Source organism: Bacillus rossius, chromosome 17 (genome assembly GCF_032445375.1).
Source record: "Bacillus rossius redtenbacheri isolate Brsri chromosome 17, Brsri_v3, whole genome shotgun sequence".
Taxonomy (NCBI): Eukaryota; Metazoa; Arthropoda; class Insecta; order Phasmatodea; family Bacillidae; genus Bacillus; species Bacillus rossius.
In genome coordinates, this window is record NC_086344.1 from 11,909,880 (window position 1) to 11,933,008 (window position 23,129).

The following is a 23,129-nucleotide window of genomic DNA, read 5'->3' on the forward strand; positions in this document are numbered from 1 at the left end:
TTTTTACGTGACGTCTAATAAATCGATGAACGCCGGCTGCACGCACGAAAAAGTGTCCCGTTACGCTTTGTCCCGTTACGCTCATTGTACGCTTGCGCCGCATTTATCTCTCTTCCACTCGATTGGAACAACCATCGATTTGACTTTTTCGAGGCACATTAAACTTGAAACACTCCCATTCGTTTCCTACTTTTCCTATCATCGTCCTATCCTTAACAGAATAACACAGATTGGAAGAAGTTAAATAGCAAACATGTATAAAAGTTATAGTTAACATAATCTCTTCGTTAAGTAATAAACATATTTGAATTAATGAGTGCAAATAAAAGTAAATTTATCAATTAAATTGTACATTTCATTTCACTCCTTCTTTGTATCCATACAAAATAGTGATAATCCAATAAAAATGATTCAATTTTATTCATAAAAGTATGCAATCATTTCATCAATGTTTTGTTATGACGTCACGTTAAACTATCGTCCGTAAACCGACTTTACAGACAACCAATTTATATTAGGATGGATCTAAAAGTACACTTTCTTTTCCGTATAAGCTGGCTTCACTCTTACTCTTGTTTGGAAATACGCTTGACTGACTGATTTTTAGCTCTCCGACGTCATTACGTCATGGGTTGGTTCAGATCACTTGAGGACGATACACATGTTCGGCCAGACGCGGAGTGCGTGGAGTGGCCAGTCACTTTCTGTGCTCTTCATTCCATTGCGGTAAGTCCTGCGTGTGCGCGGAGGACGTTCAAACGCACTGGTAACGACATGAGAAACAATAGTTCACGCTTGCTTGCGGATAGCGTTCTCTCCCCCTTCCACAACTTCACTTTAACATGAACAGGATAATTGAACACTGCACAGTGTTCAGCCAGAATTCAAGTAACCTAAGTTTATGATTGACTGTATGTAAGTTTTTTTTTGTATCTTGACAATTGACAGTCACGCAAGATTCTTGGCCAATCTTGTACACATGGGCAATTTCTTAACTAAGTATTGCTACCAGTGTAAGTAGATCACTGTCTACCAAATTACTTAAGGCTCATACTGAAATGCAATTTTGGTCGTTTGATTTTATTGTCGTTACTATAATATGAGAGCTATTTCCTGTTGTATTTACTACGTCAACGCTCTTGCATTTTTCATCTCAAAATTTCTCAACATATATTTTTTTAAATTTTATCAATTAAAGGTAAATAATTAGTTCAATAAAGTTCATGCTCTTGTTTTGCTTGGGTGACTTTAAACATATCAAATGCTATATTTTGTTTTCTGGTGAGAAAAATAGCTGTTTAACAGAAAAAATGTAAGAAATCTGTAGGAATAAATTACAACAGTATCCATTATTCATAAAATTACAGTAAAATAAATTACCAACACGTTGTTTGAGACCCAGCATCAATTATATCATAATTTGACTTGATGTAGGCTTTTGGACATATGCCATTGCTAAGCACAGGTATGTCTGTAGAAGAAAACTACAAAAAAACACAAATGACAAAAACACAAATTAAGCAAAAAATTGCTGTTGTCAGGATATAAACACCACACAATACTCCACAACAGAAATATGGTCAACAAACAAAGAAAAAAAACAAAGAAAAATGGACTAATAGAACGAAAAAAAAACCACAAATGATGACAGCACAAAAATACCGAACCCAAAAAATTCAGCACGACAGTTGAAACGAGACAAAAACACAGCAAAACGAAAAGACGAAAACAAACACAATAGTTAAAAAAAAAAAAAACAGACATACCTGTGCTTAGCAATGGCGTATGTCCAAAAGCCTACATCAAGGCATGCACTCCCATTGCACAAATCGTTCAAAGATAATATATCATAATTTATATTTTTAAATAAAATAACTATAGACGTAGAGAGAAAGGACACTCACATCCACACAGCGAACCGGTTACCCAATGGGGACATTAATCAAACTCTCAAAGTTATCATTGTTGATATTGGAAAATAATTATTCTCACTGCGTTCCATCCATTAGTGGTAAAGGAATGTGCCAAGTTGCTGAGATTTAATCTTCGTGTTTTTTATCCCAAGAAATCAAGAACCTCTCTGGAGGTTTCCCGCGCACCAGACAAGCCGTCACTGCGGGATAATAGAGAAAGTTAGACTTGGACAACCTCAGTGTAGGGACCATCTTCATGCATCGCATAATACATAACCTGCTTGTATTATAAAACAACATGCAGTATCAACTGAGATTTTTTTTACCTTTAATTGGGCAAATTTTTAATTGTTAACAGTTCATTGAACGACAAATTTGTTTACAAATTAATGTAAATTTCATTATTGTATGATCTGAAAACATTGTGCTTGTAAACCTAACAGTTTAAGTTTGAATAAAATTTTTACTTATGTTTAACCAAAAATAAGTTGTAAAATAACTACAAATATTTAACCATAAAAATTATAAAATAATATATGCTGCTCATGAAAAATGAGAATTTATTAACGTTGTATCACTTTTGGTTAAAACTGAGTGAATATTTAGTGGCTAAGTCTGGAACATCACGTAAATTTCAAAAGAGTTAATGAGATATTTTTTAAAATAATAGCCATTACATAAAAGTAATTCCAAGGAAAAGAAAAACACATTAGTTCATGTGAGACCCAGCCTTAAGTTTAAAGATTACGTTTACTTATCTTGCTTGGCGAAGAACTAGTTAAATGGAGTGCATACACTTTACACGTTTAATCCTCAGTGAAAAGGGCCTCTTTTGAGAATCACACTGTCTTCAATTTTAAACATTTAAGTTTTCTTCTTTCAAATAAATTAAACTAATTCAAGTATCTTCTTGATTCATACCATGAAGATTATATTGCTATTGAGCTTACAGTCTAATGATTTTCATACAATTTTTATATTCGAGAATGTCAACTATCCGTTGCATGTCGTCCTCATGAAAATCATCAGAAAAGTAAAAGCAAAAACTTCTCAGGGAGGTGTTAACTATAGAGGATTGCTAGGAGAACGAAAGTTAAATCTGGTGTCAAACAAAAATCATTACACTTCGATACTTAATGCGCAGAGTTGAAACATACTCTGTTGGTGTCGTTATCAACCATTTGATGATATTTACGAAAGGTTTTTGACGTGATAACGTCTTATAAATCGATGAACGCCGGCTGCACGCACGAAAACGCATGACTCATTGTCACGTTCCGCCTGAGCCGAGCGTGCAAGAACCGGCCAACCACCGTGCGAGAAAATATTCTGTAATATCAAACAGTTTAAGGCGGGCTTTTTAAAAGCAGCAATTTAAAAAAAAAATATTAGATTTATTTGTCCAATTTCGTCATTTCAAATTAACAATTTATTGACATACATTTGATTTCAGTTTATTTCTATAACTAATCGTTCGTGATTATATTTTTAAAAAAAATATTTAAATTTAATTTGCAAAAACTGTAATATTTGAAAATTAAAAAGTATGCAATTTTTCATCAATGTTTTCTTATGATGTTATCACGTAAAATTATCGTCCGTAAACTGACTTTGCAGACAACCCCCCCCCCTTTTTTTGTTTTCTATGGATAGGATTGCCCATAAATTCTTACATTTGATGTAAATGTTTTTACAAATACCTACGATAGGAAGAATCGTGTTGTTTGTAAGGGTTTCAACCAGCACTTGCCTGTGCGATGACCGCAGACGAACAAGGCACAAGGGTGCAGAGAGGGGAGTGCAGGCCTGCCGGGCTGACTGTTGCCCTTGCCCGCAGGTCCCTGCAGAACTGCGGTCTGCGCGACCTGCCGTGGGGCGCGCTGCAGTCGCTCGCGCAGCTCACGTCTCTGTAAGTAGCCTCGCATGCGCCCCACCTCGCCGCATCTCGGGCTCGGCTTAGCGCTCGCATGCTCGGCAACACCGCCTGTACACTTGGCAACAGCGCGCTGCAGCTTGGCCACACCGCCTGTACACTTGGCAACACCGCCTGTACACTTGGCAACACGGCCTCAGGTGGTAATAGCGTGCTACAGCTAGGTACACAGCGTGTAAGCTTGGCAACAGAGCGTGTAGGCTTGGCAACACGGCTTGTACACTTGGCAACACGGCCTGTGCATTTGGCAACACAACCTCAGCTTGGCAATAATGCGATGCAGCTTGGCAGTAGCTCATTACAGCTTGGTACACAGCGTGTAAGTTTGGCAACGCAGCGTGTAAGCTTGGCAACATAGACTGTTAACTTGGCAACATAGCCTCAGCTTGGCATTAGCGCGCTACAGATTGGCAACACCGCCTGTACACTTGGCAACACGGCCTCAGCTTGGCACTAGCGTGCTACAGCTAGGTACACAGCGTGTAAGCTTGGCAACAAAGCGTGTAGGCTTGGAAAAATAGTGTGTAAGCTTGGCAAAAAAGCCTTTACACTTGGCAACACAGCTACAGCTTGGGAATAGCGCGTTACAGCTTTGCAACACAGCTGGTACACTTGGCAACACAGCCTCGGCTTGGCAAAAGCGCGGTACAACTTGGCAACACAGCGTGTATGCTTGAAAACACAGACTGTGCTCTTGGCAACACGGCCTCAGCTTGGCAAGTAGCTCATTACAGCTTGGCAACACAGCTTGTAAGCTTGGCAACTGAGCGTGTAGGCTTGGCATAGTAGCACCTGAAGGTTTGAAGTTACTTAGATTTTGTATTTGGGCCCTCTTGAACTCAAGCGTACAAGCATTTCCGATTAAAATTTGCTCACCCAAGCTATAAAATTTTCCGCGCGAATATAGTAATATAAACTGTAAACTGGTCGATTATACCGTTACAAAAACCGAAGCATAAATCTTTTCCAACATTTTTATGCGGTACAGAGGACTATACGAAGTTAATTCTTAACACGAACAAGCAAGTGTAAAAACAATGTTTATGGCCAACTTTTAGCTAAGGCGATAATGGGGAATGTTTCCCAGAAATGGGTTACGTAATGACTTGTTATTTCACATGTGGTCCGCCAAATTTGTTGACTCCCATTTGTAAGATAACAGTTTGAAAAACTTTAACTTCTTTCTAACTGTGTGGTAAAATAAATTTTGGAATATATTTTGGGTTTGTTGGTAGTAAAATGTTTATTTTACTAGCAACTATTGTTTAACTTTTTCTCTATCTTCTTCAGATTTTTTTCCGCATTTATATTTATCATTATACAACAGCAAAACATTTATGGGTTTCCTAGTCAAATTATGCACCTCTGATAGCTTAGTTCAGCGGAAAGCAAAGTTCTGAGACTTCTGAAACTTAACGGGTTGTATAACCTACACATAAATTAATATTTACTTATTGTAAGTTGCTTACAAAATATAAAGCCGGATGTTTACTTTCTGTTCACTGGCACAATTTTTGATCATGACTTAGTTCAAAAATATCATTCATCGATAACAATCACTCAAATTAAAAAGTTTATTTTTTTTCTTTGGAATTACTTCAATTATTTTGAAGTCAAGCAGTCGGGCTTTTAGAATTATGACTAAAGGATTTAATACTAGGTATGTTATATTATTTCGTGTATCCATATAAATAAAATATATGGGTTATTAATCAGCTTGAAATATAAGGAAACAAACTTTTTTTTTATTCAAGCACATGCTCTATAAAGATTTTTAAAGATGAGTAAACCATAAATATTACTCTTTTTTTGGATACTGCTGTACATGTCTTCAAAAATTTTAACACTCATATTCAGTACGTATGTAATGTACTGTAGCTGAAAATTTTTGTGACATGTTAACGTATGGATTTCAAAGTAAACTATACTTGTTTCCGTAAAAAAAAAGCATCGCCATTACTGTAATCATATTTGTAAACAATTTTATTTTATTTCTAACAGCGTTTCACGGTGACTCTTAGTCACGTGTGAATGTCTGAGGGAAACCTGAGAGACAGTAACCGCTGCAGTCATCCAAACAATACTCGTCACGTGACTGTCCATGCGTTGTAACCGCTCTCTGTCATGGATTTCTAACCAATATTTCGGACCCAACATGAAAATGGTAACATAACGTGCTTTTCATTTTTTTTTGCTAAAATTTAGATTTAGATAAATTCATGTATCTATATTCATCTTGTACGGCATAGATCGATAAGAGATATGTGGTACTGTGGTACTGTTATTCACACCTGTTGCTTACCTGTGTATGCCACGCTGTTGAGTAGTTATTTGCCAATTACACCCTTAAAGGTTTCTGGGATGGCCTAGCTGGCTTGATCTTCCCGCCTTAGATTCACCAAGTTGACACTTACCGAGCTGCTGACAACTGCTTGTTTTGATGGTCCACGCGCAAACCCTGCCACAGACGCAGATGTGTGGTTTTGGCTGAGCACTAACTAGACACGACCGCACTAACCATAAGCTTCTTGCGTCGCGCGCCGCCTTGCATCTCCTAGTGTGTAGTGGCCAATCAGGTGCGAGAGGCATGTTGGTTTATTAGATATAGTTTGAACGAAACTGTCACCAGCATCCGTTCTAACGAGGTCAGCCTGTTGTTCACCTCAAAGACCACAAAAATATTTCACAGTCTGCTCCACCAACAGAAATAGCCCATTTTAGCCAAGTAACCCATCACCTCATCTTGAACACGTTCCATTTATAAATTCGGCACATATTATTTTTTTTTTTCAGTTTATGAAGTAAAATATTTTTTACTGGTCTCTTTTTTTTTGAACAGGAGAAATACAAAAGCACCAAACACACAAAAATATTCGGAATGAATTCAATCACTTCGACGCAATCCATTAAAGAGAGAGCTGATTTTTAGCAATAGATTGCTCTTAATAACCATAGGTATTTTTAAAATAAATAATTTATTCAGAATCGTTTGGGCCAGTGCTGATGTTCATAATATAATGTCCCAGTTTCAATTGTTTTATGTTATAACAGTTAAATTTAGACTACTTACAACTAAAAGTAAACTAGCCTAGTTTTTTTTTTTTTTTTTACAAATATTTAATGTATACACCTTCAGTTAACACGGCACGCATCCAACCTTAAGCCTTAAACCTTCTTACGACACTTTGGTTAACACGTCCGGAGTAATAGAAGCAATAGCCTCTTCAATTGTGTGCCTCAAATCTGGAAAATTATTAGGTAGCGGCGGAACGTAGACACGATCTTTTATAAAGTCCCAAAGGAAAAAAATTGGTTGTCTGTAAAGTCGGTTTACGGACGATAGTTTAACGTGACAACGTCATAACAAAACATTGATGAAATTATTGCATAATTTTATGAATAAAATTGAATCATATTATTGAATTATCACTCTTTTGTATGGATACAAAGAAGTGAAATTAAATATACAATTTAATTGATAAATTTACTTTTATTTGCACTCATTAATTCAAATATGTTTATTACTTTAACGAAGAGATTATTTTAACTATAACTTTTATACATGTTTGCTACTTAACTTCTTCCAATCTGAAGGACAGGACGATGATAGGAAAAGTAGGAAACGAATGGGAGTGTTTCAAGTTTAATGTGCCTTGAAAAAGTCAAATCGATGGTTGTTCCAATCGAGTGGAAGAGAGATAGATGCGGCGCAAGCTTAAAATGTGCGTAACGGGACAATGTGCGTAACGGGACAATGTGCGTAACTGGACATTTTTTAGTGCATGCAGCTGGCGTTCATCGATTTATTAGACCTTGTAACGTCAAAAATAATAATTGGACGGTGTTATGTAAAAATGGTTCAACCCACAAACATTTTCAACTGAGTAAATTGAGCTCAAAGTTGATCGCACAATAACCGGTATTGTGGCAGTGTGTTGAATGTTCGCAAGATGTGGCATAGAAGCAAGTAATGTAGGTTAAAAAAAAACTTAGCTCAATTAAAAGTGTCATTTTACCTACACAATTATTTCAATAACTTTTTTTTTCCTTTTGTTGGTTAACTCATTTGTGCATGACACCATCCAATTAGGGGCAGGCACGTTTAGAAAACAAATGAGGTGGGGCTGTGTCAGGACACAAGGTTGTTGGTACAGCGTGAAACGTCCGTGTCAGCGAATAGCTCTCAGCGGCCGACCTCCGTAGCGTAGTCGGGTGCACATTGGCATGCGGTGCGAGGGGTTCTGGGTTCGATTCCCGGGTAACACATGGGCGTACATTTGAAAACTCGTCATCGATTTGTCAAAGTCAATAAAACGTTTGCACAAAACTGTCGAACTATAAGTAACAATAAGTAAATAAAGGGGGGATGCTTGGCTGGTTGGTGATGAATACCACCAGCCAACCAAGCCTTTAAAACATTTTAAAAAATTAAAAAAAGTGTAAAGGATTGAAATGGAAACGAGACATTGACGTATCCCTCAGTTCGGTGAAGTCTTGGACAGGCGTACGAGTGCTATCTTCACATTCCGTATTTAGGGTAATTCCGGGAGAGATGCCACACATTTTGAAAAAAAATTACAAATTCTATAAAATAATTTTGAATACATTAAAAAAATTCTTAAATAATGTCAGAGAAGTGTACTCACTGTGGTAAAAATTTAAAAGATAATAACATAATTTAAAAACCCCCCAAAAAAAAAAAAACAATTAAAGTTATGTTTGGGCATCTCTCCCACAGGCTAAGGTAGAGATGCCACGGAAATCGGGAGAGATGCCTCACGTGATTTTTTTTACTTTATTCATGTCCTGTCTCTTCACTTCTCTTCCGCTAGTGTTGCACATGGGCCCATACATCGTATATGACTCGTGGAGTCACTTGTGGCACACCTCGCACCGAATGCAGTCTGCCTTCTCTTTGGTGGTGTAATAATTTTCCCAGCATTCTACACAATTGTTGGTACTCACATCATCTTCACTTGTAGCAAGTGTCTCGTTGATAACAAATTTGTAAACATCACTTGCTTCTTCGACCTTCGCATGTTTACTTTTCTTCTTTGGTACCTTCTTCTTACATTTATTGGTATTGAGCTGTCTTTCTAATTTATTTTGCTTCTCTTTGGAATCTTTGCATTTCTGAATGTTTTCTGGCGATGTCAAAACTGCTGAAGATTGTTTTATTTTCTTGCTGAGAGAAACTGGAGCAGTTGGCGCGGGACTAACCTCTTGAAGATATTTCGTTGGTGTATGGATAGATTCACTTTCAGGGGTTGAAGTTGTCGAAACAAATGTGGAAGATCCCGATGGGGTTGGATTTGAGGCTCGAAATGTTGATGGAATGGCAGCTGAAAGTGCTGTAGAATGAGTTGTGAAAGCTGATGAAATTGGGCTGCTAGAAGTAAGTGGCGTGTTGATAGTTGTCAATGTGGAAACAGATGCATCAGATATTGCATGAAAGTGCTCTGCTACAATGTCGGGATTAAGGGGATATATTCCTGTTGCTTTGAACCCCGCAACTGCATTACCAACTGATGCTGCCTTCTCCCAGGCTTTGCCAATGAGATATCCAGCCTGATATCTAGTGATATTTCTGTCCTTATGATGTTGCATCCACACTTTGGCCTCGTTGTTGTAATAGACCTTAAGCGGACCAAAAAATGAACGATCCAGTGGCTGTAGAGCCTGTGTTGTGTGACTAGGAAAACATACTATGATCACATCATTCTTGTCAGCCAGACTCAACATGTCGAATGCGTTGTAATGTGATGCATGGCCATCCAAAATCAAAACAGTCTTACCAGGAGGTTTCCGGGGTACGAAATGCTCCTCAAACCATTTGAAAAACAATTCTGTGGTTATGAACGACAACTTTGGGTTCATGTAAACATCTGATCCATGAGGGAGTCCATCTACTAATTATTTTTTCTTATTCACTTTTTTCATCAAAAGAACTGGTGGTAGAAATACTCCTTCTGCATTGCAACATGCAATTACAGTTATGTTTTCGCCTCTCTCACCAGGAGTCAAAATGTGGACATCCTTGGTACCTTTCATTGTCAAAACCTTCCCTTGTTTGTTTGTCAAGTGGATACCACTTTCATCCACGTTGAAAATATTTTGAGGCTTATTCATCAAATTTTGACCCACCATGACTTATTTCCATAGAATATTAAGTCATATAAAAAATGTGGCATCCCTCCCTAGGCGTGATTTTATATAGCCGATGTGGCATCTCTCCCCATAACAAGCTGTGGCATCTCTCCCGAAATCTAAGGAAAGACGCCATACTACACCAAAGTGTGTTAACAGTGATGATATATCAAAATATACTACCATAGTATGTTCCAACAACGGAACAAACACTTACAATTATAATATTGAGATATATTTTAATTTTTGTTTAATAAACGAAAAATAACGAACAGATATAAAATATTTCAAAGCTAGAAACAATACTTACGAGTCAATAAACGCCAGCGTAGTTCTTACTCGTTCACAGAAGCGCCTCTGACTGCTAGAGGATTACTGTGTCATCTGTCGGGATACTATGGAAGCAATGACCGCACCATCTAGTAAGTGAACTGAGAGCTACGTTGAGTGTGGCATCACTCCCGCTGTGGCGTCTATCCCGCATTTACCCTACAATTTATTTTTTTAATTTTAGGATTATTTTCCCTAAAAACGGGAATTTTTCCCTCGAAATAAGGAAATTTTTAGAAAATTGTAAGAATTTTTTAGGAATTTTGAAGGTCAAGTTCATCTAAGATGTCCACCTTGACGTCACAATCCAAGATGGCGGATATCGGCACACTTGGTCTCTAGTCCCAGTATCCCATTTGCTATACCACTTAGTGATTACACATATTTTTTTTATATAAAACGATACAAAGTAGATTCGTGGAATTAGAACCTATATTGGAAGTTTAGTGAGAAGTCATTTGCACGTGCTTTTAAAGACAAAATGTAAAAACTAAAACATAGGTACTTCAGGACGTTTGTTTGATTGTCTTGAATGTTTAACCTGTGCAAGTCATATTCCGGAACAAATATCAATTTACACTTTCGAATGATATTTTAAGATTTTAGGGATACTTTAAAACCAACTTTAAAACCAGCTTTAAAAAAACATTACTAAAGATTTTATTAAAATCGCATGTTTTTAAAAATAAAATATGAGTAACATTAAAGTTTAAAAAAAAGAATTATCTTAACAATTTTTATTTATTGCATGTGGTGACTAGTTTTTTTTAGTGTAAATTGAAATAATTTAATTGTACAAGTTTTGATTCCCGATCTTAAAGCCCAGAAAATTGTTTTGGAGTGAAGTATTGAATATATAGTTAGAGTCTAACTGAATACAAACAAACGACTTTAAGTTATTCCGGGTTTATGAAACCAGACCCGGGATTCAAACAACTAATCCGTCGCACAGTCTGTTTTCTTGGTTTTCCACTTAACTACCGACTTCTTTAAGGCGATTTTCTGGATGACGATTGGAGTAACTTTCGCCGCTACCTATTTATGACTGTCGTCGGAAAGCGAGCCGTTCTGATAGGCCATAAATCAGGAACCAGAAAGAACTTTAATTACCGATATTTCAGCTTCGCCACGAATATTGTTCGTTGAAAGTTATTAGCTCTCAATAAATCTTGACGAACGGCCTTTTGCATACAGAAAAAAAAAATACCACTTAGAACTTGGCTAATTGCTGCTGTATTTATAATTGTGATTGTGCGGTTTTTGTCTTCTTTTATAAACATAGACTTTCGAATGTCAGATGTGATGAAGAACACATTTAAAACAAAGTTTTAATGTAATTATCCGAAATAATAAATGCTATATATGTATCTAGCGTCTTTATTTTCAAAACATTTGCATATAAGGAAAAAATCTGACTTTTCTGTACTGTAAAAATACTTATTAAGGAAGGAAGATATTAAGATATAACTTAAAATTATTTATTTTATTAAAAACTGCGTATATTGGCTGTTGATATAACCTTTGTTATCAAAACAAATCAAAAATATTTTTCTGTAATTCTTTAGTAGGAGCTTGGCTGATGGTTCTCATGTCCCCTGTTTCATTATTGGCCATAACAGTAATTTATAAAACAAAATATCCTTAATGTAACGAAAAAATAAATTTTTATCGTTAAGTTTAAATATTTAACAACTCTTTTTAACTGACTTCTAACACAACTCATTGTAAAAAGAAACAATAAAGACAATCATTTGTCAATACAATTTTTTAAGTATATTTAATATTTTGCTGTGACAAAAAAAAATATTTCAAACCAACACGCTATTTTTTTTCTCCAAATACCTAATTTTTTGCGCCATTTTAATATTTTTTACTACTCCTCCAAATATTTGGCAACGGAAATAAATACAGAATATATTCTGCGGTGTACAAAAAACAGTTATTTATTTCTATTGTATAAAACGTTTTGCCAGGAACGCATGGATTTAGGTTACATAAATATATATTACATTTTTGAAATTAACATGTGCTATAATGAGCTTGAATACTTATAATACAGCGCGTTCCAGATAAAATGCACACTCTAGTATTTTGCAAAGAGTTTCTTTTAAATAAACAAGCACTAAAGCATAGAACAATATTTCCTTATATTTTGTCTTTGTTGTGGTTCTAATGCAAGACATTTTCCTGTATAAATACATGCAGTTGTTGATATAAATAAATTTAGAAAGATAACTGTAAAACACGGAATGCAATACAGTGAGTCGGCTGACGGTTATCATGTTACCTCTCAGAATTCCTTAAGAGTGAGAGACAGGAACTGTAAGAAACCATATTGGTGTCAACCATTTTTATGACAATATTTAGCGTTTAATACATAAAATTGGCCTTCATCAAGGCAGAAATTCGTCAAGGCAGAGATATAACGTGTACATCCTATAGTGACCGAACGCCAATAATAGTTTCTCCTGTAAATAATTAGTTGTTTTTTTTTTAAATTGATATTTTATTTTTTAAGAATGCATATCTACAACTGTACTAACATTATCAAAATATCATTTTTTATGGTGTTAATCATTCGTTATTTTCTGGGCCGGAGGATTGAACATATAACTAGAACATTATTGTGAAAATAACTCACACAGCATTGTCTTGACTTCGCAACATTTTTACCTCGCATTATGTGATGTCCACCATAGTAAAAAATCGAGCATTATTTGTTGGGTCATTGTCGTAAACCTACTTTCTGATCTCCAGATGTTCACTTGTTGAAAGACAGTTTTAGCAATTTTTTTCAGTGTTCATCAGTACACCTACAATTTTAATATAAAATTTATTTGTACGATTTTAAAAGAACCCTGCCACAAACTAACCAACAACATCTTCGATGTCATAGTTATCATTTTGAGCCTACAACATTTAATAACTTCATACATAGTCATGAAATAAACTTTTTTGTTTCTGTGCAAGCATTCCAGTGACAATCACAGATTCCGTTCAACACAGATTGCGTGCTTTCAGCGTTTCTTTTTTTAAATGGAGAATGATATCATCTTGAACCCAATGGACATCAACAGATTGAATTGTTATTTAAAATTCAATTTTTTTTTTCTCTGTTCCGCCTGACACTGCCAGTAATATTTCATTGAGCCCGATCAGATATAGTTATGGAATTAATCCCGTGTAAGCTGGCGTGGTTGTATTCACGGCTAATTGAATAATGCGAAGGAAGTCGAAAAGTTAAACAGGAAGCTGCCAAGAGGACTCGCCCGTTGTAAACCGGTGTGTGAGTATCCACCACATGTCTCAGTGGTCGCTCCTCTTGATAACCGAAGCGTATTGGATGACCGCTGAACTGTGCGACCGAAACCGCCTCATCAATCTTTCGCGTGTTGCGCCATCTGGCGCGTCGGACGAATGCTTCCCCCCCTCAGACAACACCTGAGCCAGCTGTTGATTACCTCTCAACCTTCCACAGCCTTAATTGCTTTGTGCGGCGACACTAGTGAGTGCTTAATTAAAATAAAATACGGCTTTCACCTCGTTGGCAGTTGACACGCCTTTCCGACAGTGCGTCTCTCTTACCAGTCGTTAGCTGACAGGTGTGAATTTCTTTCACTTTGCCTTCGTGCGACCACTTCAAATCCCCGCAAAAAAAATCTATAATATGTATACATGTACTTATGTGTCAGCATACATAATTATTTGATCTTACATTATTTATCTGTGAACGTTAGAATTTGGTTTATTTGGTATTTACTGCTGACATATTTATTGTTTGTTTACTTGAATTTTAAATTTAAACTAAATTTGTTAATATCAATGTTTATATTATAACTAAGTTTGATTATTATAAATTCATGTTTACTGGTACAATCAATTTCAAGAATTTTTTGTAAATAATATTTTAGAGCTGTTACTGTTAGCGTGAGGATGCAGTGTGTTGATTGGCTTGTTCTATCAGGCGTGAGTTTGAACCAAGCATTCTTCGAAAGCTCGGCTGTTTGGCAGTGTAAACAGTGGTGTAAAAATTACCGACTTTTAGCATCGTTTTACTGTGTAAGGCCTGAATGGTGTACTGTGTATCTGCTAATGAGTACAGCAGATCTGTTGCAGATGGTTATACAATTCACTGGAAGTGTTTGTGAGTAGATCACAACATGAATATATTAATCATCCGTATTTTTGTGATTGTTTGCTTTGCTGCGCAAAACTTAAGCCATCTTGTGCTATAGTAGCTACTAGGTCAGTAGGACTCTAAAATTCCGACTGTCGCCAAAAGTCATTTGGTATCAGAAACACCTCAGTTATTTTGTGAATCATTCAATTGACAAGTAAATACTACAAAAAAAAAGGGGGGGGGGGGGTTGTCTGTAAAGTCGGTTTACGGACGATAATTTTACGTGATAACGTCATAAGAAAACGTTGATGAAAAATTGCACACTTTTTAATTTTCAAATATTATTTACAGTTCTTGCAAATTTAATTTAAATTAATTTGTTTAAATATAATCACGAACAACTAGTTAAAAAGCCCGCCTTAACCTGTTTGATATTATAGAAGATTTTCTCGCAGGTTGGCCGGTTCTTGCACACTTCGCTCAGGCAGAACGTGACAGTTTTTCGTGCGTGCAGCCCGCGTTCATCGATTTATAAGACGTTATCTCGTTAAAAATTGTTTTCCGTGATTTACATTACGATTTGATTAGTATTTTTGATAATATTGACTTTATTGAAATCAGTGAAGCTTAGTATCATAAGTTCAGCGGTCCAGAGTGACATTTTCTTCTTTGCTATACCACTGATACCAGCCGGAGAATTTTAATTAATGTTATGCCTGAGACCTTTATTGTGAATACTCATACATAACAAATTCATAAACATCGGTAGGAGTTGTGTCTGACTCTTGCAAGCAACGCTAGTACAGTAATAACACTTATTTGAGGATGTATGTGCGTTTGAGACGTCTATTGTCTTAAAATATATTTATTGATTGGTATTATTAAAGAAATATATTTATGTATTCATGCAATGAAGTGTTAAATAATGTGTGTATGCGAGTGTTTTTTTTTTTGATCATGCTCATGCAATCGAGAAATAATATGATTACTCATACCATTCAACTGTTAGTGTTATACTTTATCTATAATAAATATTAAGTTTTCAACCCAAATACAACGCAAGTTAACCGTTTTTTTTTCTTCAAAAAATTTGTATTTTGTTTATTTATAATATAAATTATTATTGTCGTGCCAATGATGCGTAATCAATCTCTACTGCTGCTGTAATCTTCCTTGTATGTTTGTTATAAATATTTTTAATATTACAACCGTCCCAGTGATAATCGTAAGCTTTATCAGAATAATTAATTTTATCACGATGTTTCAATCTAGACTTCGATCTTTATGTTTTCAGGTCGTTCTCTGTTGTTCAAAGATTCGTGGAGCCGACTAGAATTTGGTGTAAATATATTTTGAGTTCCCATGAAGATGCTACAATTACTTCGTAAGTTTTCAATTTTAAATTATTGGCAAGATCAGGGATAGTATTTTTAGTATTAGCATTCTTACATTCTTTATAATCATTATAGTCGTCTAAGATTTTGCCTTCGTTCCACTTCCTCGGTGTTGTATACCAGTCCTTGTTATCTTTAGTCAGATTAGTTGTACAGGTTTTGCAATGTTTATTCAAGAAATATCTTCGACCAAAGGATATCTGATACCGACTGCAACTTAATGGTTTTTGGCAAGGACCCAAATTACACTCACTTCTCTCATGACATATAGCATGTTTTCTCAAGGTAAACTCCTTGCTGCAGTATCTACAGCGGTGTACTATTGATACAGCTACAGGCAATGAACATGTGATCCATGTTAGCTTCTGCGACTAACACCAGATGCAAATTGAGAATTTTTAATTGGAACATTTACTTAAATATAATTTTTAAGATTTCAAAAGCTAGAGTTAATTTAAAATTATGAAAAACTCATGGCCATGTAGTTTCTATTCCTTGCCAACAGATGGCGCCACGTGGTGTTTTGAGGTAAATATTATTTATTTTGTATGTGGGATGCGGGATGCTCTCTCACGGTCGCAAGAGGAGAAGGGCCTCACTAGACATCAAAGAGAAGGACGTTCGTATTGCATAATATAGTATTTTTCAGGCATCTCAAGACATAGTACTCGGCTCAAAAATGAATCTCTTTTGTTTGAATTCCACATAATAAATATATACATATTGTAAGTGCTTATTTGGTAACAGGAATTCGCCAAATAAGCGAAACTCTGAATTACATTGCTTGTCTCATTACGAAAAAAAAATATAATGCAGGGATTGTTTTCTCAGAAATAACCAGAAACACACTTAGAAAAACCAATAAAATATTTACAGGAATATTCAGCAGCACATGGTGAATACATTTATGTATATTGTTATGGATTATTAAACACAATAAATAATCGTCGTGGGAAAACTACTGGTTTCGTAAATATAAAGCCCAATTAAAGATCTTACTCCACAATTTTATTCATTGCCAATATTTACATCACTAACAAATAATCTTCTAAAAATGCCTAATAATCAATTACACTTAAAAATGTTTATTCCCCAGTCACTCGTTTCTTACAATCCACACACCTCGCTGGGCCGCACCTCTCGCCACAGCACCCCTCGTGGACCTCCGTCGCAGGACTCCGTCGCCGCCGTCGCACTTCCCTTCGCCGAGGATCCTCTCGACGCCTCGCTCGGAACTTCGCTCGGAACTCTCACCGCACCCGCGGCACTCTCGCCACCAACTATCGCCGGGAAACTCGCTCGCCGAGGAACTCTTCGCTCAGGAACTCCGCCGCACCCGCGACACTATCGCCCGGACTATCGCACCGGAACTCCGCCGTATTCGTGGCTTTATCGCCCGGACTTTCGCACCGGAACTCCGCCGTATCCCTGGCACTATCACCCGGACTATCGCACCGGAACTCCGCCGTATTCGTGGCACTATCGTCCGGACTATCGCCCCGGAACTGAACTCTCTCGCCGAGGAACTCCGCCGCACCCGTGGCACTATCACCAAGACTATCGTCCCGGAACTGAACTCAACTCAACTCTCGGAGGCCGGTGTCCTGGGCTTATATTGGCCCAGGCGCCACTTCTAGAATTCACGAGCGCGGATGGGGCCAGTCGCGTCATTCCGCGCCGACCCGACGCCAGAAGTATCGAGACGGGCGTCGGCGGCTCGCGTGGTGACCCGCGGAACTCCCCAGCTGCCGGGTGTCAGATAACGGCGCCGAGACAGAAGTGGAGAGGGGGGGGGGTAAGTGACGACCCTTGTAATCCACCAGGCGCACGCTGCACGTCTCACGTTGCGGCGGCCACGTGACAGTGGCCGTGCTGGGCCGCCAGCCAGCTCCGAACCTGCGCGCGCCGCGGCCCTGCTCACGTTAGCTAACATAGCTGTGTACATAATTATGCTTATGCATATTTGTAACAGATATATATATATATATATATATATATATATATATATATATATATGCCCGAAATATTAATATGCAGGGCATTCTATTCTTAAGTAAATAATGTGACTGTAACATTCACTGAGCTGGATGTTCGAGACTTCACTACATACTGACGCACCGCGCAGTCTTAGGAAGAGGCGCGCCTCGTAGCTGCAAGCTGGTAGTCTCAGCTGGACCCGGGTGGAAGGGGGCGAGGTCCAGGGACGGGCTGCACCCGGGACAGGCCGCGGGACAGGTCCTCATCCATCACCCGCCCCGACGGCGCCGCGCGGCCTCGTTATGCTCCTGGGCGGATATCGCCGGAGTCCGGCCGCCTGGCCCCGTCGCCGCGGTGTGCCGCCGACATCCATCATGCGACAGTCCCGTTCCTCGCCGAGGTCATTAGCGGCGGCGACACACGGCGGGCTTATCTGCAGAGCTATCGCCCGCCGCGCCCGCCTTTAGTCCCGGCCACGGTCAGCACTCCGGTCGGGCATGTGGTGTTCTGCCTAATTTTAGGCAAAACGCCTTTAGGCAAAACGCCGTTAGGAAAATCACCGTTAGGCAAAACGCCGTTCGGCAAATCGGAGTTAGGCAAAACGCCGTTAGGAAAATCGCCGTCAGGCAGAACTCCGTTAGGGAAAACGCCGTTAGGCAAAACGCTGTTAGGAAAATCGCCGTTAGGCAAAACGCCGTTTGGCAAATCGGAGTTAGGGAAAACGCTGTTAGGCAAATCGCCGTCAGGCAGAACTCCGTTAGGGAAAACGCCGTTAGGTAAAACGCCGTTAGGAAAATCGCCGTTAGGAAAATCACCATTAGGCAAAACGCCGTTTGGCAATTCGGAGTTAGGCAAAACGCCGTTAGGAAAATCGCCGTCAGGCAGAACTCCGTTAGGGAAAACGCCGTTAGGCAAAACGCTGTTAGGAAAATCGCCGTTAGGCAAAACGTCGTTTGGCAAAACGCCGTTTGGCAAATCGGAGTTAGGGAAAACGCCGTTAGGAAAATCGCCTTTAGGCAAAACGTCTTTAGGCAAATCGCCTGTTACTCCTCCAGTCCCTCATTCTGCGACAACTGCTGCTCGGCAGGAGAGGTGTGGGGCCTTGTGCACGCGCGTTGTTATACTTGATTTTTGAAATCTATCGTATATAAAAATTAATATTCAATAATGTGTATAAAATCAATTTTTATTTAATTTTAGTTAATTTAACAGACATTAATGTAATCATTTCTAATCATACAATCGGGAAAATAACCTCACTGATAAAATTTATCAACACAATTTTTATCACTTATATGCACTTTTTTTTTAGTTGTATGCTCCAATATTTAATGTCAGGCACTGAATTTCTGACTCTCACGTAGTTTCGCATCCGGCGCTGGATTTCGCTACCGGGGAAGCTACCTGGACTATCGAATCATTTGATTTTCTGAGCGAAAGGTTAAACTATGTAATGGAACTTCTCCGATAAAAACTAAAAAGACTATAAAACTATACTTAACTACGACTTGGACCTGATTTTTGACAGGGAATTTTATTATATTACAGCAAACATTTTTGAAATTCATTAAACAGTTTATGCTATATAGTTTTTGCACACATTAGATGGCTTTTAATTATTAAGTACTTTTAATTATTAAGTAGTTGTACTATTTAATTTTTAATACTTATACGAATTCATATGAAAATTCATTTGCTAACGCAATCAATTTAAATTTCTTTTTAAGTAAAAATACCAAAAAGTAAATAATCAATATAATGGACTGAGCTATGTTTTAAATAATATTATATAAATACTATAAACAAATAAAATGTATTCATACATAATGACTTAAAGAAAAATTTTAAAATACAGTAATCTGTAAATTAAAAAAGTAAAAAAGTAATTTTTTTGAACCACGTTACTGTAGCTTATTAACCGTGCACTATGACCAGCTATTATTATATTTGAGTGATTCACAGGCAAGTTTGACATTCACCACCCCCCTTGTTAATGTTGTATTTATTTAGGCAATCCCGAGTCTTTGTGTAACTGTGGTTGTTCAAGTTGTTTGTGTATATGTAAGCGCCATAGAGACTATAAGAACAACACAAATTACATCCATGTATTGCCCGGGATTCGAACCCTGACTATTCTGTAAGTATTTCTATTTGTTTATATGATCTTAATTAAAACATTTACAATAACATTACTTTGTTGAATTGTTGTTTACAATGTCACAAAATTGGTACTGTATTGTCATTATCAATATTATCTTTTAAAGCGCGTTTGAAACGCGAATTTATTTTATCAGTTGTGAGTTAGAATTATTTCCAGCCAAACGGAACTGGGCATGTCCGGAGGGTAAAGCATGAACTGCTTCAAAAGCTGTGCGAAGCTTTAATTTTGTTTGAAGCTGCCCGAGAGACGCCATGTCATAGTGGTGTCAACCCGAGTCCACTTCCCGAATCAAAATGCAAACTACGTGATTATATTCTGCGGCATGATATCGGAGCTTTAGGCCTGCGTTTTAGTACAGGAGCTTCCATCAGCTAAGTAAACAGAAGTGTTCTCAGGCGTGTGTCTGTGGAGGCTTTCAACACGTGAAGCTGCATGATTGTGACATCCCAGCTCTTCCGGATTATGTCTGCGGTGTTGATTTAGGCTCTCTCTCTCCCTCTCTCTCTTTCTCTCTCTTTTCTCTCTTTTCTCTCTTTTCTCTCTCTTCCTTCTCTCTTTATCTCTTTCTCTCACTTTATCTCGCTTTCTCTTTCTCTCTCCGTCTCTCGTTCTCTCTCTTTCTCTCTATTTTCCCTCTCTCCTCTCTTTCTCTGGCTTTCTCTCTTTCTCTCTCCCTCTCTCGTTCTCTCTCTCTCTATTTTCTCTCTCTCCTCTCTTTCTCTCTTTCTCTGGCTTTCTCTCTCTTTCTCTCGCTTTCTATTTTTCTCTCTTTCTCTTTCTCTCTCTTTTCTCTCTCTCCTTTATCTCTTTCTTTCTTCCTTTCTCTCTTTCTCTCTTTTCTCTCGCTTTCTCTTTCTCTTTCTTTCTCTCTTTCTCTCTTTCTCACACTTTCTCTCACTTTCTCTTTCTCTCTTTCCCTCTCTATTTCTCTCTCTCTCTCCTGCTCTTCCCTGACAGTGTTAGTTGCAGCCTCGCACCACCACGTGACAATATTTCGCATCCAGAACCCATTCGTTGGTTGGAAAAATAAAGTTTTTTTTATACATATACGTCTGAAATTCACTTGTGTCTGTAAACTAAACATATGTTTTAAACAGTAGCATTTTTGGTGACAGTAAACTAAACAAAAACCAAACAATTTTTTTTTTTTTTTTTTAAGTTTTTGTCTGTCTTACTGTTATTTATAACAAGAATACGTCAAAATTATTTGTACGGTTTTTTAATACCAGTCGAATAATACTTAAAAGAATAAATTTAAAACTGTATTCTACAGTGCAAGTATTTTATGTAATCGTTTCAAAATTAATTTTAAAACAAATGTTTTCCAAGTAAGGTAATTATAATTATCGTTCTTCCGAATACAGTCATGTATAATTAAAGAGGTAATGTGATAGTTGGCATAATCTATAATAAAATAGACACATGTTTTACAATTATTTTAAAATTTTCTTCCTAATGGTGTAATTGAGGAGTTAATTATGTGTGACTCGATCAATTTTTAATATATCTTCAAATCCACTAAAACCGAAGATATGAAGTCATTACACGTAATTCATAGTAAAATTAACGCGTCTTACGAAAAATCACTTTCCAAATTTAAATCCCGGTTGGTTTATAAATTATAATGCATTTTTCTGCATATCTGTAATTGTTAACTATGCGTAAAATCGATCAATTTTTTTTTACAATTTCAGCAATATTCTAAAAATTTTATTAGCTAAGCCGTTGCGGTTTAGCAAAATATTTAATAAATTATTCCAAATTTGTTGTGGGTATCGTAAAAAGTAGAGACAGAATGTAACGGGATAAAAATATCTACAAATATCACTTACATTGGCTCAGTGTGTTGGAATCTAAATATATATAACTCAAAGGTGACTGACTGACATAGTGATCTATCAACGCACAGCCCAAACCACTGGACGGATCGGGCTGAAATTTGGCATGCAGGTAGATGTTATGACGTAGGCATCCGCTAAGAACGGATTCTGCGGAAATCCGATCCCAAGGGGAGTTTCCGGGGCGTAATATATCAAAATTTCCAGTTTTTGGTAGGAAATCACCATAGCAACAGCTGTTGCTTTGTTGATGCTTCATTCGTCTCTATGGCAACGACTATTTCATTGTTAGTACAGTCCTCATCACCGTGGAAATTTTGCGGGTACTTTAAATATCAAAAATTGCCCTTTTTTTCAAGTAGGTATATATATTTTACAGACTTGAAACTTCACAGTAATGTTCCTTATGTTACGCAGGATGACATTTTCCGAAAATTAGTTCCAATGGGTGGTTAAAACCAGGCAACAGTGGGTACGTTGTCTGCATGAGAACAGGATTTTGCATTGTTCATGCCTTCTGCGTCTCCATGGCAAAGGCCATCGCGCGGCAGTGGCGTACCCACAAGGAGGGGCATGTATAATGAGCGGCGCAAGAGTGATCTGCCTGTAGACTGCCGTAGCGAAGTACGAGTACATCAGTTGTACGTTGCGTGCACGAGTCGGGAAACCATCGGTGCTATTCATTTTCTCTCCGGTACATTATACAGCATTGTAATACATTTTCACTGAATTTTTTTTTATTTACCATTACTGTAAATGGGAGATGTGGCTTAATTTTTTTCCATTAGTATAGCCGTGCGAAGCCGGGTCGGGCAGCTAGTCCTTGATAAAGTTAAAAAATAAATACTATAAATAAATGTAAAACATCATATTTTAAATCCTAACTATTTTGTTAAAGAATTATAAACTTAAATGGCTTGAAAGGGTACCATTTGTAAGTTTCAGAATAACAGAGTCTTACATATTTTTGTTAGATTTCTTTAAATGCGTTTTTCGTCAATTGAACGAACTACCCTTTGCGAATTCTATTGTACTCCAGACAATACAAATATTTGAACAATGCCAGGTTCCTTGGTAAATTTTTGTTTTACCTCAGATCTACTTTGGTAAAGTTCATGTTTTACTTACTTATCAACTTCCGCGAATATTGTGATGCACAAAACGAACACTCTATTACGATGGTTAAGATAATTTTCCTTAAAATTGGTGTGTTATCATATCTAAGAAAAAGAATATTTGTGCTGATCACAAATATATTTTATGGCTGTTCCAGACCTAAACATATTTGGTCATTTTTTTAATGTTATTGATAGTAA

At 37.3% G+C, this 23,129-nt stretch overlaps 1 protein-coding gene across 1 annotated transcript in view; it reads left to right on the forward strand.

Annotated features, from left to right (window-relative positions):
* The window catches only part of LOC134540674 (leucine-rich repeat-containing G-protein coupled receptor 5), a 403,985-nt gene that overhangs the window by 296,690 nt on the left and 84,166 nt on the right, over positions 1–23,129 (forward strand). The window contains exon 4 of the mRNA XM_063383546.1: positions 3,751–3,822. Within this exon, the coding sequence (XP_063239616.1) occupies positions 3,751–3,822 (72 nt within the window). The remainder of the gene's footprint in view (positions 1–3,750; positions 3,823–23,129) is intronic.